This window comes from Lathyrus oleraceus, chromosome 2 (genome assembly GCF_024323335.1).
Source record: "Lathyrus oleraceus cultivar Zhongwan6 chromosome 2, CAAS_Psat_ZW6_1.0, whole genome shotgun sequence".
Lineage (NCBI taxonomy): Eukaryota > Viridiplantae > Streptophyta > Magnoliopsida > Fabales > Fabaceae > Lathyrus > Lathyrus oleraceus.
In genome coordinates this window covers 9,429,990-9,449,774 of record NC_066580.1, presented here as the reverse complement: position 1 = coordinate 9,449,774, position 19,785 = coordinate 9,429,990, and the positions used below count along the sequence as shown (strand labels likewise).

The following is a 19,785-nucleotide window of genomic DNA, read 5'->3' as shown; positions in this document are numbered from 1 at the left end:
TAGAGAGTTATCAATCCAAATCCTTGATCTAAGCAACCAAGCGGAATTCTTCCGCAACAACTAAGTGAGCTTTGGAACCACAATCTTTAACTATATCCCGTTATAGATAATTTCTTTAGCTTTATCACGCGCAATTCGATTATACGGGTTCTCCAGTTTTGTTAAACTCACAATTTGTTGATGATTCATTTGTTGACTGGAATGAGGAGTTTGATTTGCAACAACCCTAAGAAGAATCTCACTCAAAACCACATCTCTGTCATCCAAACTTCTTTGATGCATTTCAACAAACACTTTGAGCACAAACTTATGACAACCTAAACCTAAGAATAATCCACCCAACATAGCAAACAAACAAGAAACTGTTAGAACATAAAACTCAAATTGAAGGTTTGACAATGGTGGAAGAAAAGAAAATCGAGGAAGATGAAGTTGAGAGAGAATTAGAGAGAAAAAAGTAACATTGGATGGATATTAACTTTGACATTAATTTTGAATTGGGAATATTACAAGAGTATTTATACATTGAGAGAATAAAATGATACAACTCAAAAATACAACTAAAGTGACTCTACAAATAAATTTTGTTAGTTTTGAAAGGGTAAAAACAGAATTTAACTGCAATTAACACACCACCTCACTTTAGTTGCTCCAAGTCCACCATGCTCAAACACTTCTTTAGCCTCTTGAACACATCATTTGTCACACCTTTGTCAACAAATCCGCAACTTGGTCTTCGCTTCGGCAATAGCTCAATCTAAACTTTCCATCACCGACCAATTCTCTCAAATAATGAAACCGCGTCTCAATATGCTTGCTCCTTCCGTGTGCAATCGGATTCTTCGCAAGATTTATTGCGAAAACATTGTCTACAAACATTGTGGTGGCATCATCATCACCATATTCCAATTCCTTCAATAGATTCATAAGCCACAAAGTTTGGCACGCACCTAACGACGCCGCAATATACTCGGCCTCACAAGAAGAGAGTGCTACAATCGGTTCCTTTTTCGAACACCAAGAGATTGGTGTACTACCAAACATAAAGATGGACCCCTTCGTCGATTTTCGGTCATCTTTATCTCCGCACTAATTAGAATCGGTGTAGCCAAGTAAATTGCACTTACGCCCCGTGTCCGATGCGGGAAAGAGAATTCCGCAACCAAGAGTACCTTTCACATGTCTAAGGATCCTCTTGACCGCCTCCAAGTGAGACACCTTAGGTCTCTCCATGAATCTACTCGCAATACAGACACTAAAAGTCAATTTCGGTCGCATATTGCACAAATACCGTAACAATCCAATCAAGCTCCGGTAAAGCATTAGATCAACATCATCCTCCTCATCACTTTTGGACAGCTGCACTCTAGCCTTACAAGGTGTAATAGAAGCATTACAATGCTCCATATCACACTTTTTCAAAATATCTAGAGCATACCTCCTTTGGTGCATAAGCAACCCCACTTTTGACTTGTGAAACTCTATGCCAAGGAAGTAATTCATGACACCAAGGTCCGTCATCTCAAACTCTCTCATGAGCTCACTTTTGAACCTTGAAACACTCTTGTCATGGCTTCCCGTAATCAAGAGATCATCAACATACAAGCAAAGTATAATAACACCATCGTTCGTATCCGATCTCACATAAGCTCCATGTTCGGATACACATGTTTGAAACCAATGTCAATAAGAAACCCGTCAATACGTTTTTTCCAAGCTCTTGGAGCTTGTTTCAAACCATACAACGCCTTGTGTAGCTTGTAATACTTCATCTCTTGATTTTTTATCACGAAACCGGGTGGCTGCCCCACATAGACTTCCTCAACAAGAGGATCATTCAAAAATGCAGATTTGACATCCATTTGGTAAACCATCCAATTGTTGCTATGTGTAATACCAACAACCAAATGAATAGTCTCTAGTCTAGCCACCGGTGCGAATACCTCCTCATAGTCTATACCTTTTCGTTGCAAGAACCTCTTCGCCACTAATCGAGCTTTGTGCTTGATTACTTCACCTTTGAGATTTGCTTTAACCTTATAGACCCATCGCACACCTATCGGTTTCTTTCCAAGTGGTAAATTGACCAACTCCCAAGTACCATTTTTCTCAATAGATTCCAGCTCCTCTTTCATTTCACATATCCACTTAGGATCACTTAAGGCTTCTTCCTCATTTACCAGTTCGGATTCGGCCATAAGCGCGAAATGAACAAAATCACCATCGTTATTCACTTCGTTATCTTGGAATCCTTCATAATCTCGGAGACTATGAGGCAGGGCTCTTTGCCTCACTGGCCTACCATTATTAACAACATCATTTTACACTACTGTAGGTGCTGGTACAGCGGTGTCGGAAGCCTCCGGATCAGTGATTTCAAAAAACTGTTACTGCTGTTTTTCTGTGAGTAATCGATTACTGCTATTAGGGTAATCGGTTACTGCTGCATTTTCTGCATTTTTGACTTCATCAAAAGTCACATCCCGGGTTATGACGATCTTCCGATTTTCTCCATCGAACAACGTGTACCCTCCAGTAGAGTGATATCCTAAAAATATCATCTTCTCACCCTTATCATCCAATTTCTTCCGAAGTTGGTTCGGTACATGACGATATGAAATCGATCCAAAAATGCGCAAATGATTCAAATTCGGTTTGAAGCCACTCCAAGCCTCTTCCAGTGTGAGTTTCTCCAGCTTCTTAGTGGGACACCTATTCAACAAGTAGGTGGCTGTAGACACGGCCTCACCCCACAATTCCTTAGGCAAAATTTTCCCACAAAGCATAATACGCACCATGTTCATTATTATACGATTTTTTCTCTCGGCAGCCCCGTTGTTGAGGCGTATACGGAGGCACCACCTCACGTACAATTCCCTCAAGATCATAAAACTTCCCAAACTCACTAGAGGTATACTCACCTCCACCATCCGTTTTGAGAATTTTGAGCTTCCAACCGCTTTGGCGCTCCACCATGGATTTGAACTTCTTGAAAACTCCAAATACCTCATCTTTTCTCTTGATAAGATATGTCCAAAGCTTCCTACTAAAATCGTCAATGAACGTAACAAAATATCGATTACCACCATAAGTCTCTACTTGCATCGGTCCGCAAACGTCAGAACATACCACCTCAAGTAAGCCTTTGGTTCTTCAACCCGCATCTTTTCTAAACACATTCTTGTGTTGTTTAGCCTTCATACATTCCTCACACAATTCAGTTGGAATGCTAATGTGTGGCAGCCCCATTACCATTTCACTTTGTTGCAACTTTCTTAGATCCCTAAAATTTAGGTGACCAAGACGGTAATGCCATAACCACTCATCTCTACTTTCCGCGGTAGCTAAACAACGATGCTCCATAACCTTTAACTCAACCTTAAAGGTTCTATTGGCAGCCATCAGCGCTTTTAGAATCAACACACCATTTGAATCCAAAACACGTAAAATCTTGTCCTCCAAACAAATTTTGTATCCTCTTTCAAGTAATTGGCCAATGCTTAAAAGATTACACTTAATTCTTGATATATACAAGACATCTTTGATCCTTGAATGTCCACCATTCCTTTTTCCGATCAAAACATCTCCTACCCCTTCGACGCTTAAAGTGGTGTCGTCGACAAATTTGACTTTACTTTTTGCCGCTTGATTGATTTGCACAAACCAATCTTTTCGACCCGTCATATGTGTTGAACAACCGGAATCCAAGTACCACTCATCTCTCCCTTGGACTCCATCACGAACGGTAACCAATGCACTTCGACCCGAATGCATTTTCTCGCTATTTTCCGGAACAGTACAGTTGCTGTCCTGGAAACTGTAACTACTGTAGCTACTGCCCGGAACATCCGTAATGCCATAACTCTCCTCCGTGATCATTACTAGAAGTGTGTCCTCATCATCTACCTCTTCCCTAGCAACCTTGTCGTCATTATTGTGATTCTCATTCCACAACACGAATTTGCAAAGTGTCCAAACTTTCTGCACTTGTAGCATTGCACCTTACTCACATCACGCTTCTTAAAACCATTTCTATGACCACTATCCTTGGAGCTACTTTCACCCTTTTCACTCGTCGAATTCTTTGAATTTTGCGAATCGTTTGAACCAAATTTCTGAAAAATTGATTTACCTCTCGCCATAAATTTTCCTTTCGACCTCTTATTCTTTTCATTGAAACGCGCTTGCAAAGCAATCTCCGCTTTGGCTTTGTCGGCGCCTCTCTCATCCATCCTTTGTTCATGTGCCTCTAACGAACTTTGTAATTCATCCTTGCTCAAAGTTGTTAGATCCTTTGATTCTTCAATAGCCACAACTATGTTGTCGAAACGCGATGTTAACGAACGCAATACTTTCGATACAACATTCTGCTCAAGAATCATTTCCCCACAAGATTTGATTTGATTAACTAACCGGGTAATGCGCGTAATATAGTCGTTGATCGTTTCTTTGTCTTCCATTTGTGTTAACTCGAATTGTCGCTTGTAAGTTTGTAACCTTACAACCTTCGCTTTGACGGCACCGACATATGCTTTCTCCAAGATTTCTCATGCTTGCTTCGCCGAGTCACAATCGCCAATCTTCTCGAAATTATCGTTATTAACACACGAGTGAATCAAGAATAGGGCTTTGTAATCCTTCTTCTTCTCTTCTTTGTGTGTAGCTCTTTGAATGTCGGTAGCCTTTGCCCCTAATTGTGTAACTCCATTGACGACGATCTCAAGCACCTCTTGATAACCAAACAAGACCCTCATTTGTTTCGCCCATTTATCATAGTTCTTCGAATCAAGAATAGGGAGATTGGTGGGAATTCGATCATTGGAAACGGTTGCCATTGTTGCAGCGGATTAGGATCGATAACCAAGGCTCTTGATGCCAAATGTTAGAACATAAAACTCAAATTGAAGGTTTGACAATGGTGGAAGAAAAGAAAATTGGGGAAGATGAAGTTGAGAGAGAATTAGAGAGAAAAGAGTAACATTGGATGAATATTAATTTTGGCATTAATTTTGAATTGGGAATATTACAAAAGTATTTGTATATTGAGAGAATAAAATGATACAACTCAAAAATACAACTAAAGTGACTCTACAAATAAATTCTGTTAGTTTTGGAAGGGTAAAAACAAAATTTAATTGCAATTAACAGAAACAACAAGAACCACAACAACATAAACATAATAATAGTAACCAATACATGAACACATACATAAACTCAGAAATATCAAAGCCTCCGTTGGTGGGTGCCATTTTTCATGACCGCAACACCTTGTCCCAGCAGTTTGTGGAATTGATTTTGGAGTAACAAACGATTGATAGTTGATGGTTGAGAGGATGAAGAACTTAATGGAGTTGAGGGTAGAAAACTGTGTGGATCTAACATGGTCGAGTGTTTCAAAGGAAAAAGAAGGGAGGGAGGAACATTTACAATTGGAGGGAGCCACCATTGAGGAGGACATGGCCACCATTATGGAGGTGAAAAGCTCTGATGACGGAAGAAGAACCCATACAGGAGGGGAGGTTATTCTCACCAAAAAAGGAAAACCTAGTTTTTGAGAGAGGGGGAGCTTCTCTCTCTAAAACTCGTGTTTTTTCTCATAATGAAATCTCTTTAAAGTGACATTTTAATGAAATCTCTGAGCAATGTTAAAATTGATATTTTATAATGTGAAGATTCTCATTTTTAATCAATGTTTTAAAAATCGGACCGGAGATCAAAACGGTAAAACTTGCGATTTAAGATTCAATTGGTTAAACCGGTTAAACCTACGGTCGAACCGTTTATTCAATAAACTAATAATATAAAAATAAATTTCATAAATATGTCACACATAACCATATCTTCACAACATAATAAAATAAATATTTCAAAAATTCATTACAAATTTAATACAACAATATCGATAATACATATAATAACATAACATAATTCTATACTTCATTTACATTCATTTAAGAACAATTTGACCAAATTAAAGAATTACAATAAACTAAGTTAAACGAATTCAAATTAAAATTAAAATAATAGAATATAATAGCTAAAATAAAGTTCAAATAATTAAGAATACCTAAATTAAATAAGATAAAATACCAAAAATAAATAATATAATATACTTCATTAAAGAACAAAAAAATGAATTTTAATTGAACTACAACAAATAAATCTTAATTGACAGCAACAAATAATATTGACTTGAACGACAATCAATACTGAGTTGGATTTCGTGCTTATGTTTGAAAGAAACGGAGTGATGATGATGAAGTGTGGTTGAAAGAAAAACTATAATGGAGTGATAAAATTTAGAAGTTTTTTTTTGATTGGGAATGTATGTTAAGTTTTAATATTGATATATCAAAATTTATAAAAAAAAAAATCAAAAAATGGTTAATTTGATTATTTGTTTTGAACCAGACGATTTTACAAAACCAGCTCTGCTTCTTTAGTTCGAATGATTTTGGACGATTCATCTCTGATTTTCGGTCCAACTGATTTAAACCGATCTGTTCAGTCCGGTTTTCAAAACATTAATTTTTATAATTGATTTTAAAAATGGTATAGAAATTACATAATTACTACAATTTATAGATATTCTATGAATGGTTAAAATTTTTATCTATCATTATAAACATAACATTTTAAAGTTTCATATACAGTGTGATAAGAGACATATAATTCTCATATTTTCTTTTTGATATTAAAAAAAAAATTCAAGTTGAACTTATAATGAGTTAAAAAGAAATAAGTAGTGAATTTGTCTACGTGACAATCATGTATTTTAAAAAATTGCATTATTTTGCATTTTGCATCACTTTATCAAGTGTTTCATATTTTTGAATTCAAACCTACTGTAATACTTTACAAGTATTTTTTATTTTTGAATTCAAACCTACTACAACATTTTATAAGTGTTAAACTATTTCTGAATTCAAAAATTAATCTTTACTTGAATATTTTCTTGTCATTTTAGAACACACTCAAGACTATTAATTATTAATAATTTACGACAGTCAGAACGGTAAAAAGGTTGCTATGTGAAATATATGACGCAAATTTAAAGGTGTCAATTAACCTGCACATCAATCAATTCCAACAGTCAAAGTTTTCCTCTCAATTTTTTTATTTTTGAAATGTAGTTTGCGACGTGTTTTCTATACCACAATTAATTTATTGAAAATTTCAATCCTTCCTATGTGAAAACTTGAAGCCTTTTTTATATATTTTGAAATGTATGTTGTGACGTGATTTACACGCCACAACATTTTCATTTTAAATTTTCCATCTTTTCCCATGTGAAAACCTGACTTAAATTATTTTGTTATTTAAGACATATAACGATAATGATCCTTAGACATCCTTTTTTATCACATATTAGTCTTGATGCAAAATCATGTTGTTGGGAGCTTCTTTTTTTAATGATCCTTAGATATCAATCGATACACTAAAAGGATAGGATTGATATCCGGGCCTAAAAAACAAGACGGTTAAACCATATCTACAAATATATCTCTGGTTTAATCGAAAAAGCTCTTTTAAAAATAAGCGCTTGAAGGACCCTCAAAGAATTAATGAACCTCTATATGAAAGTAGACGATTCATTGGTTCAGAACAAGATCATAATGATCATTTTTATCTATTTTATTTTTTCAAGAATATAAATTTTCATAATTAAATGAAAAACGAGATTTTGACATGAACTAGATATAGGAGGAAATAATAGTCTTGAATCTTTCTTTTATAAACATGTAAATAGAAGCTCTGGTCGACTTCGAGACCATTAGATACAAATTGTTGGGCCTGATTTATTATTGGGTCTTCTTCTAAGATCAAACCCTGGTTCTCTACCATCCATTCTCGACGAGGTTGTCGAACTGGCGCATCAGGGGCGTCAAAGAAATATGCAATTCGCGTCATCTGCGCTGACAATTGCTAATTAGTTTGAGCATTGTGCTGATTAGTTTGAGTAGTATTTTAGATTAGAGGATTGAATATCGTCCCCATATGTTGGGCAAGCATATGAACCATCTCATGGTTGCTTTCGTCCATTTGCTGCCTTAATATCGCCACATAATTGGTTGTGAAAGTGTGTAATTGGACAGAAAATCCCACTCTTGAGGGTTGGGTACTTTGACCCAAATTGTTAACGTCTGATCGCGACCCTTGTAACGAAAATATTATAGTCGCCATTGGATCAGTAAATGTTGACGTACTATTATGCAAATTTGTCATCGTAGAAGTTGCCATGCCATATGGTTGTTAGTGACCATTCATTGGCATTGTAAACCCAGTCACGTAAGGCCTAAAACTAATGGTCCCTGTTGGTCTTGGGGTTATTGGTTGCGTCTGCGTTCGCACGGGGGATGATAATACTGGTCCACTTTGCGCGCTCAACGGTACTGTCGCCGTGTTTGCCGTAGAAGGCATTGTTTTAGTTACATTCGATGTGGCCTTATTCTCTCCTATCGAGTGAGGAGGTTGTTCTCCATTGTTGTTTGATGGATTAATCATCTTTCTAACATACTTCCTTTTTTGTTTTAAGGCGTTATTTCTGGCTACCATACCACTTCTCAATCTCATGCAACTAAGTTTGAGAAAAATTTGTATGAAGACCTAATGCAGAATTTGTTTCAAATACAATTAAAAAAAACTAGACACAAGGGTCCCATCGGCCGTGCCAATTTATTTACCTTGAACTTCAGTAAACAAGCGCTACTCTTCCAAAATTGATACTTTTGTTACTTACAGGATCGACTAGATTGATCCTAGGACACATGTGTATAGTTTTTGTTTAAGGTTTGTTTTAGTAGTAAGTTCTTCGACGATAATGTTTAAATTAAAAGTAATGCAAAAAAGGTTTATCGAAAGTATGAAGAAATAACATAGTTTCGACAGGAATGTAGATGGAATCAAAATGACTTTAATGTAAATAAGTTGACATCGAATGAAAATATGGTGTTTCATACGTACATATTCTCAGAAAACTCTTTTTTAATAACACTTAGATACTTTGAATGATTTTGAGTTTGATACAATATTGAAAACTCTGAATCCTAATATTAAGACTCATATTTATATTAATTCGACAGTAACGGTAATAAACGGTCTTTTATCCTGAAAATGACACGTTTTAGCTTGCATGTGTCTCGCCTTTCATAGGCCTCCACACGGCCTTTGAAGGGATGGATAAGGTCAAAATATAGTTATTAATCTCATTTTGAATTATCTTCGTCGAACTCATCTTCGAACCGTTTCAGAAACTTTCTAAATCCCATAATGCTATTTCGACAATATAGCAATTTCTTTGCCAAATTCCAATCGAAAGGCTTTGTCTAACTCCCGTCGAAGTTAGCTTGGATTTCTTCCAAATATTTTCTTAAGTTTTATACTTGACTTCTTATATCTTTTTGAGCATCAAAATTAGAGCTAACACATATATTGTGTGATAAGAGACATACAATTCTCATACTTCCTTTTTTATATTAAAAAGAAAATCAAGTTGAACTTGATTGGAGGATAATGAGTTAAAAAGAAATAAGTAGTAAATTTGTGTACGTGCCAATGCATGTATTTTCAAAAGTGGCATTGTTTCGCATTTTGTATTGCTTCATCAATTATTACCTATTTCTAAATTCAAACTTATTGCAACACTTCGCAAGTATTTCCTATTTCTGAACTCAAACCTACTATAACATTTCTCAAGTGTTGTGTATTTCTGAATTCAAAAATTAATCTTCACTTGAATATTTTCTTGTCATTTTAGAACACACTCAAGACTATTATTTTTTAATAATTAATGACGTGAAAATAGCAAGTGTACTATTTTTCTCACTGTAGTAATAAAAGGGACATTCCCCGTTTGTCGATCTCAAGGACTGCTTGACGATACAGAGTTTATAGATTGTTTCAATTAGACAAAAGCCTTTGGTTTTTGTGTTGTGGTGTAATTATACTACCAATTGCAAATAAATAAAACAAGTAAAAAGGTTGAACGAGATACAAATGAGAGAAGATTGCTAGGGTTCGGTGAATGAAACTTCTTGTAACAGATATAATTTATGACGGCGTAGAGCTATTCCTGTCAAATTAATTCCGGTCCTCAAGGGTATCTATTCCTAAGTCCTTAGTAATAGACCTTTTATTATGTAACCTAATTACTATGTCCATACACAATTAGGTTCATACTCAAGCATTCACATATCAAGAATTACCGGTCAGATAGAAAATCCCTAGTCCTAGGTTATTTTTACTATCCAAAGTTCTTATCCAGGTCAATGAATAATTGCGGTCCAGCTTACACTATTCATAATAATCATCATTCGTTGGTCCGACGAATAACGCATAAAGAACGGCGATAAGAACAAATTAATGGAAAAGAAGAAATAAGCAATACTTTCATAAACATCAATACTGTCACATTCAGAATCAGGGTCACCCCCCTAGCAATGGGGGGTTTAGCTACTCATAAGAAAAGTAAAAACAAAGATTAATATTGTTGTCATTACAGAATTTCGTGAGGACTCAATCTTCAATAGTCGGAAAACTCTTGAACATATGAATCCCTTGATCTTCCTTGAGTCTCCAGCTCTCAAAACGCGTATATTTTCTCTCCAAAAATGTCCAACCCCCGGAAAATCGTGGTCTGGCCTCTTAATAGCTATTCAGTTGGATTTTTCCTGAATTTGTGCTCCATACGCGTACTGCGCTGTCCCATACGCGTACTGCCTAGTAGGAAACGCGTATTGGACGTAACACAGCATCTGGTACGCGTATTGCCCAGCCTGTTACGCGTATTGCCCAAGTTGGTACGCGTATTGCCCAAGTTGGTACGCGTATTGCCCAAGTTGGTACGCGTATCACCAGAAGCTTGTATTTTGGCTGAATTTTCCTTCCCTCTGGTCATTTACGTATGGTACGCGTACTGGGAAGGTCCATACGCGTATCATATAAGGTCATACGTGTATGGACAGCAGGTTCTCCAAAAATTGACTTTTTCTTCCGTTTCCTTGCTCGGGCTCGATTTCTCATCTGACGTTTGATCCCCTGAGCTTCCAAACTAGCTTTTTACCTGCTGACATACCAAAAAGTGTAAAATATCCTCAAGAAACTCATCAGTAACAACACACTTAATATCATAGAATTTAGCTTATTTCTAACTAAAAATGCTTCAGTTTACACAGTTTACCTGATTTATTTACGGTTAAATAGTGGAATGTCTAGCATAAATGGTGACTGATCACAACCCCAAACTTAGCTTGTTGCTTGTCCTCAAGTAACATCTTATTACCATCAAAAATCATGTCACCCCAAACTTACTGTAAAACAGTTCTTACCACAATACTGCTGAAATCTTTCGCACTGGACCTCTTGATGTTTTTCAGGTTTTCTGATTCTTCCACATAGCCAACGAGCTAGAAACTCTTTCCCTCAGAGATATGACTTTACCTGTCAGCTTATATCACACTCTCACCAAGTCTCTCTGGGTTAAAGTTTTATCACTCTCAAATCACAATATGCAATATCAAATCAACAGTTTGAATAAATTCTCTCATCCTATCAACATGTACAATCACACACACTTTTTGAGGTCTTTTAGGGTTGTAACGGGGCTTGGGTTTAGGTAGGCTATGAAGGTGGAACCTAGGGTTTATGTTTATTGTATTTTGTTTTTTTTTTTGGTTCAGAGTACATGAAATCATTCTCTTACTACGTTTCTTTGTTATTATTCCTGTAGGGTTATGCAATCCTCTTTTCCTTTTATTTCTAGTGAATGTAGCATCTTTCAAAAGCTGTTCTTCGCTTTTCTCTTTCTTTCTTTTGGTTATTATTACTTTTTTTTTTTTTTTTTTTTTTTTTTTTTTTTTTTTTTTTTTTTTTTTTTTTATACGACATTCACTTACTATTCATTGACTGCAAAGCTACCCCAAACTTAAAGGTTGCTATACCAACAGCAACCCCAAACTTAGATAGAAACGTAGATATGAACTCACTTCTCACATACTCTGAACAGGGTAAGATAGGTCCAGGGTCATGGGTTTAGAAAAAAAAACGGGTATATCAACAATAAATGATTAAAGGCTCAACGGGGTAAAACAATGGATAATAATAATAATAATGGGATGGCTAGAAAGGCTCTAGGTGATAACAAAAAACATGCCTCAGTGTGTGTATTCGTACAGCTAATAATAACAAAAGAACGTACGCAAACCAAGATTGATAAAGACATACCTGATATCGCTCATATGATAATAAGTGTTTGGCTTTTTATGAACTCACCAGGACGGGTTAAGCTGACTTGTTCTATCATACCTCTGAGTCCAAAGCTCATGCTCGTGGTTCTGATGTTAATCTTAACCAGTGCGTCCAATCATAAACAACAGTATCTAACGTCAGGGGACTGAAAGGGAGGATGCCCAAGTAGTTGGTGTGAGTGATCGCGAAACCAATAGCCAGACATAGTCACGTATCTAAGGAAATAAACAGGAAAATTGAGATAAACCAAATCACATTCATTAGAATTCGCCAACCCATAATAGGTGGTTACATCAAAGCAACAGAAATTAAAACTGCATAACTAAAAAAAAACCACAAATTACACAAATAAAACCAAAAGTACAAAAACAACAATCAAAGTCAATCACTCTGTCCACCGTCCTGCATGTGGGTATCAAAATTAATCATATCTGTCGGGTCCAAAATAGTCTGCCCTCGTGCGAATGCCGAGATAGGCGTTAATGTCTCTGTGTGGCCCGACGGAGACTGCTGTTGCTGAGGTGGTGTCTGATGCGGTGGTTGCTGCGGTGGCTGCTGCGGAATCTCTCCCCCTATCTGCACTGGCTGGTTCCACCAAGGATAGGTGAACTGGCCAAAATGAGGGGCTGGAGGCGGTCCCGAGAATCTATCTCTGAAGCGCTGTGCCTCCTCCCACAGATCCGTCTGATGAGTCAGAACTCTCCCTGACATCCCATACTGAAAACAGAAGTCCTGCATCAAACAAAACTGGGACATCTGCATCCGATACTCTCTGGAGTTCTCATCAATCGGAGGAGGCTGAGGTGGCTGTGTTCCTGCTGCAGTCGGCTGAGCCTCCTGCTGCGGAGCACTGGTGCTTCCCTCCCTGTCTCGTGGTTGCCTCAGAGGGCGGGGCTGATCATCTGTGACCGTCCTCTCTTTCATCCAGTGGGCGTTCAGGGGTGCAGCTGGTCGCAACATCAGCGAATCAGAGAAGTCCGGGACACCCGCTTTCTTGCACAGCAGGTAAATCACAGTCGCATGGCCTAAGGATTTCTTAGGCGACTGAGCTATGTCATCCATATCAGCAGCTATGATTTGTCCAATGTTCACTTGTTTCTGATGCAGGATCTGATGGAGCAGTAAGGCCCATTCGGATATTAATTCTGACCCGCTTCGATTAGTACTCAGATTGTGATGAATGAAATAGGCCAAAGCCTTCGGAATCGGTGCTAGATCAACCACCATAACCTTTGCAGGAGAGATTTTGGACGTGGGTGCCCAATCGTGGCCTGGCCTAATCAGTGAATTTTTCATGTCAGCGTAAGGCCAATAGTTTTTGTCCGACCGTTTCATCTCATTAAACGGACAAACGGAATCATAAAACTTGCATTTCAGCACACTATTGATCGTTCTTCCATCAAATTTGATCGCTGTGCCCCTGACCCATGATACGAACGCTGCATTACCTGTGGGATCGTCTTCGTCAGATGTTACCCTTAGCGCATTCGCGTAAAACTCCCAGATCAAATCCAGTGAAACCGGTTGGATTTTGTCATTAAAATAGATCAACTTCTGCTTCTTTAGGATATTCGTGACCTCTGGATACGTATCATTCTGATACATCCAATGTTTTTCTTCAACCATGCTTCGTCCCTTTATTTGTTCATAACGCTCTGCATGGTGGGTGGTACGGAAGTTGTTGATCTCGGACGGTGATTGAGACATGATGTTGCTCTGTGGACTGAATGAAAAAGAAGAAAACAGAGAAAATTCACAGTAATACGCAGAAAATACGTAATGAAAAAGTGAGAAAATGAAGTCCGTACGGACAAAAAATATATATACAGCCCCATAAAACAGATACGCGTAAGATACGCTGCAAATACGCGTATCAGACTGCCTTACGCGTACCTTACGCGTATCACTTTGCCATACCCGTATCATACGCTGCAAAAACAAGTGTAAAAAGTGAGCTGCGTAACAGATCACGTATCATAAGGTGATACGCGTATGGCCTGGTCCCTTACGCGTATCATACGCGTATGCTTCGTCTATACGCGTATCATACGCGTTTCACCAGAGGCATGCATTTTTGATGACCAATACGCGTATCATAAACCCATACGCGTATTGGCAGGTTCATTTTCAAAATTTTTTCTTTCTTTTTGTTTTCTATTAAAATTTTTTCTTTTCTACATACTAACTGACTCGGCAAAAATAAAACAAAAGAAAGAATCAAACCTCCCTTGGGTTGCCTCCCAAGCAGCGCTTCGTTTAACGTCGCATGGCTCGACGGGACACCTCATACTCAGAGGAGTTTAACGGATTCAATTGGCCCCCCTTCACCGGGATTGTATGGCTTTAACCTCTGACCATTAACTTTGAAAGTGTCGCCATTCTTCTCATTTTTCAGCTCTATTGCTCCATAAGGAAGTACTTTGTTAATGACGAACGGTCCAGACCATCTTGACCTCAATTTCCCTTGGAACAACTTCAACCTGGAATTAAACAAAAGTACAAGTTGTCCCTCCCGAAATTCCTTTTTCTGGATCTTTTTATCATGCCACTTTTTTGTTTGTTCTTTGTAAATTTTGGCATTTTCATAAGCTTGATTCCTGAATTCTTCCAACTCGTGAAGTTGAAGAATTCGGGATTCACCAGCTTTGAAAAGATCACAGTTAAGGAATTTGGAGGCCCAGAAGGCTCTGTGCTCGAGTTCGAGTGGTAAATGACAAGCCTTACCGTAAACTAATTGATAGGGAGACATACCTATTGGTGTTTTAAATGCAGTCCTGTATGCCCACAATGCATCATCCAGCTTTACTGACCAATCTTTCCGGGAAGCACTTACCGTCTTTTCTAAGATTTGCTTTATTTGACGGTTGGATACCTCCACTTGCCCACTCGTCTGGGGGTGATATGGTGTGGCTATCTTATGTTTGACATTATACTTCTTCAACAGATTCTCAAAGAGTTTATTTATAAAATGCGTACCTTGGTCACTAATTAAAGCCCGTGGTACCCCAAACCTAGAGAAAATGTTATGCCTCAAGAACTTCACCACCACTTTAGCATCATTAGTTGGTAATGCCACAGCTTCTACCCACTTTGACACATAATCGACCGCAACCAATATGTAATTCTTACCAGATGATGGCGGAAAGGGTCCCATAAAATCAATTCCCCAAACATCAAACAGCTCAACTTCGAGCATGGAGTTTTGTGGCATCTGATTCCGTTTTGTAATGTTACCTATTCGTTGGCACCTATCACATTCTCGGACTATAGAATTTGCATCCTTGAATAGCGACGGCCAATACAAACCCGATTGGAGGACTTTTGCTGCAGTTCTATCTCCACTGAAATGTCCACCATACTCAGAATTATGACAAGCTTTCAGAATGTCGGCTTGCTCTCTTTCTGGAACACATCTTCTGATCAAACCATCCACTCCCTTTTTGTAAAGAAATGGATCATCCCATAAGTATAACCTGCAATCATAAAGAAACTTTTTCTTTTGGTGAGAATTAAAGTCATCAGGTATAACCCCACCTACCACATAATTTGCATAATCAGCAAACCATGGTATCTCTTGAACCGCAAGTATTTTCTCATCAACGAATGTGTCCTGAATAGGATGTTCCTCCTCAGTTTCTTTGATTGGGGACATGCGAGATAAGTGATCCGCGACCGTGTTCTCGCACCCCTTTTTGTCTTTGATTTCCAAATCAAACTCCTGAAGGAGGAGGATCCATCTCAAAAGTCTCGGCTTTGATTCCTGCTTAGCAAACAAATACTTTAAAGCAGCATGGTCAGTATACACAATGACTTTTGAACCAAGCAAATATGATCTAAATTTGTCAAAAGCGTAAACCACGGCCAACAACTCCTTTTCGGTAGTTGCATAATTCATTTGGGCCGGGTTAAGGACATGACTAGCATAATAAATCACATGCAATAATTTGTCCTTCCTCTGTCCTAGGACAGCCCCCACAGCAAGGTCACTTGCATCACACATTATTTCGAAAGGCAAGGACCAATCGGGGGCGATGACAACAGGTGCACTGATCAACTTACTCTTTAAAGTTTCGAAAGCTACCATGCAGTTTTTATCAAAATTAAATTGCTTGTCCTTGACTAACAAATCAGTCAATGGTTTGGCGACTTTTGAGAAGTCTCTAATAAACCTGCGATAAAAACCTGCATGACCCAAAAAACTCCTTATCCCTTTTTCATTCACAGGAGGTGGGAGGTTAGCTATCACTTCCACTTTGGCTTTGTCCACTTCAATTCCTTTGTGGGAAATTTTGTGTCCTAGAACAATTCCTTCCTGCACCATGAAATGACATTTCTCCCAATTGAGAATAAGGTTAGTTTCCTGACATCTTTGCAAAACAAGAGACAAGTTAGCTAAACAATTATCAAAAGAAGAACCAAACACAGAGAAATCATCCATAAACACCTCCATATACTTTTCAAGCATGTCGGAGAATATAGATGTCATACACCTCTGAAAAGTAGCTGGGGCATTGCACAGCCCAAATGGCATCCGTCTGTAAGCGAAAATACCATAAGGACATGTAAATGCCGTCTTTTCCTGATCTTCCGGGGCTACAGCAATTTGGTTGTATCCCGAATATCCATCCAGAAAGCAATAATACTCATGACCTGCAAGTCTTTCTAACATTTGATCAATAAACGGGAGAGGAAAATGGTCCTTTCTTGTTGCAGTGTTCAGTCTTCTGTAATCGATGCATACTCGCCACCCTGTCACTGTTCGAGTTGGGATCAATTCATTCTTTTCATTTAGAATTACTGTGGTTCCTCCTTTCTTGGGTACCACATGCACTGGACTCACCCACGAGCTGTCAGAAATGGGGTAAATCATTCCCGAATCTAACAACTTTACAACTTCTTTCCTTACCACTTCTTTCATTGCTGGGTTTAACCTCCTCTGTGGTTGCACTACCGGTTTCTGATTATCCTCCATCAGTATCTTATGCATGCATACTGTGGGGCTAATACCTTTTAAATCCTCAATAGTCCACCCAATAGCACTCTTATGCTTCTTTAGTACCTGTATTAACTTTTCCTCATCTATGGCATTTAGCTCAGAACTGATAATAGCAGGATGATTTGTCCCAGATCCTAGAAAGACATATTTAAGATTTACAGGCAATTGTTTTAATTCAAAATTTATACCTGGTTTACTTACCTTTTCATTTTCTAATTCTGGTGAAGATCTCAGGTCCTCCCACCGACGTGGTTTGGATTTCATCCAAAGAGGTTGTGTATCCAGCATGGCAAGCACTTCTTTTTCTTTTTCATCATCATTCTCTTCAATCTCTCTGACTGACAGACTCAGAACTCTTTCCAATGGTAATTCAGGAAACTTTCTTTGCATTGTGCTAGTCACTATTTGATCAATTACTTCAACAGAGTGGTTTGTACACATTTCCTCTTTATGTTTCATAGTATCCCGGACATCAATTCTGAGCTCTTCATCATATACCTTTAGGGTCAAGGTACCTCCCTCAATGTCTATCATGCATCTACCTGTTTCTAAGAACGGTCTTCCCAGAATCAGAGGTATCTCTTCATCTTCTGGCATTTCCAAAATTACAAAATCAACAGGAAAAACAAATTTATCAACTTTGACCAGAACATCCTCAACCACCCCAAAAGGTCTCTTCACTGAGTGGTCAGCAAATTGAAGTGTCATTCTGGTATCCTGAACATTGCCAATTCCCAGCTTCCTGTAAATAGACAAAGGCATAAGGCTAACACTAGCCCCCAAATCAATCAGCGCCCTTTTAAAAGACCTATCTCCAATGGTACACGGGATGGTCACAGACCCTCTATCTGGCTTCTTTACTGGAATCTTCATACCCTGCAAAATAGCACTACAAGTTTCAGTTAATATAACAGGGTCAGTGTCAGTGGTGCGCTTCTTGGAGATGATGTCTTTCATGAACTTCGCATAGATAGGCATCTGCTCGAGTGCCTCAGAGAATGGAATATTGATTTCTAATTTCTTGAACAATTCCATGAATTTCTGAAAAATTTTCTCATCTTGCTTCTTCTTTTTGTTTCTTTGTGGGAAAGGAAGCTTAATGATGGGTTTTGGTTCAGGTAGCTTTTCTTGTACCACCGGCATTTTCACACTTTCTTCCTCAGGTGGTGTCTTATTCTCTAAGATTTCCAGGTCCACTTCACACAATGTATCTTCTTCTTCATCCTTCTTCTTAAGATCTTCAACAGATTTTCCGCTTCTTGTTGTTACCGCACTCACATTATTGTGCTCCCTTGGATTTGTCACTGTTGCACTAGGTAATGCGCCTGGTATTTGGGAATTTGTTATCTGTTGTGCTATCTGACCCAATTGAATCTCCAGATTTTTAATCGATGCATTGGTGCTTTTCTGATTATTCCTGGTTTCCTCCTGAAATTGCATATTATGAGTTGCCATCTTCTCTATAGCAATCTCCCAATCCGCTTTCTTCGGTACCTGTTGCTGATAAGGTTGCTGTTGGTACGGTGGTTGTTGTTGTGGAGGTCCTTGAATATTACCCTGCTGATCTTTCCAAGAGAAATTAGGATGATTTTTCCACCCCGGATTATAAGTATTTGAGTAGGGATTATTCTGCCTCAGGTAATTTATAGCTTGCACTTGTTCTGCGGTTGCAACACAATGCATGGTAAAGTGTGGTCCACTACAAATCTCACAAATCATGGTCGGAACCGGTTGCACTTGAGCAACAGTCTGGGTACCTATATTCATAGCTTTCAATCTTCTTTCAACCTCAGCTGCAATTTGGTCTTCCATTTTCACTACCTGATTTGCTAATTTCAAGTCAATTTTTCCTTCCGGCTGATTCACAGTGCGGTCATATAATTCCAAATGCTCATTTGCTGCAATAGCTTCGATGATCTTTTTGATACCGGTTGCTGTTGAAAAATTAGATGAGCCACCAGCAGCTGTATCAATGAGTTGCTTAGTTTTCATTTTCAGCCCGTTTACAAAGTTCTGCATTTGTTCAGTTTCATCCAAATTATGTGTAGGACATGCAACTAAACATCTCTTGAATCTTTTGTATGCATCTCCAAGGGTCTCTCCGTCTTTCTGTTTAAAATTCACGATGTCATACCTCTTACGGATATACACAGAAGCAGGAAAATACTCGTTCAAGAATGTTGTTTCCATTTGTTGCCAAGTAGTAATGCTTCCTGCGGGTAGGGAATAGAACCATTCCTCAGCGTCCTCAGATAAGGTGAATGGGAACATGACCAATCTCTTTGCCTCTTCAGAATGCCCATCAATTTTTAATGATGTGGTCATAGTCAGAAACCTCTGCAGATGCTTGTTTGCATCCTCATTGATTTTTCCTGCAAACGGTTTACTTTCTAACTGGCGGATAGTTGAGGGATGTAACTGGAAGTGAGCAACATTAACAGGTTGGTTAACAATGGTCAACCGCACTGCTGGGATATTCTGTCTGCCATAATCACCTAAAAGTCTCTCCGCTGGAGGTGGGTCTGCAGCCATGTTTTCAGTGT

The 19,785-nt window shown here is 38.3% G+C and overlaps 2 protein-coding genes across 2 annotated transcripts; both read right to left on the bottom strand.

The window, feature by feature from the left end:
* Positions 1-1,089: 1,089 nt before the first annotated feature.
* LOC127121627 (uncharacterized mitochondrial protein AtMg00810-like) lies at positions 1,090-1,521 on the bottom strand. Its single transcript, XM_051052084.1, has one exon. The coding sequence runs from the start codon at positions 1,519-1,521 to the stop codon at positions 1,090-1,092; it is 432 nt and encodes a 143-aa protein (XP_050908041.1).
* A 1,632-nt stretch (positions 1,522-3,153) lies between these two features.
* Positions 3,154-3,879, bottom strand: LOC127121626 (uncharacterized). Its single transcript, XM_051052083.1, has one exon. The coding sequence runs from the start codon at positions 3,877-3,879 to the stop codon at positions 3,154-3,156; it is 726 nt and encodes a 241-aa protein (XP_050908040.1).
* Positions 3,880-19,785: the final 15,906 nt, after the last annotated feature.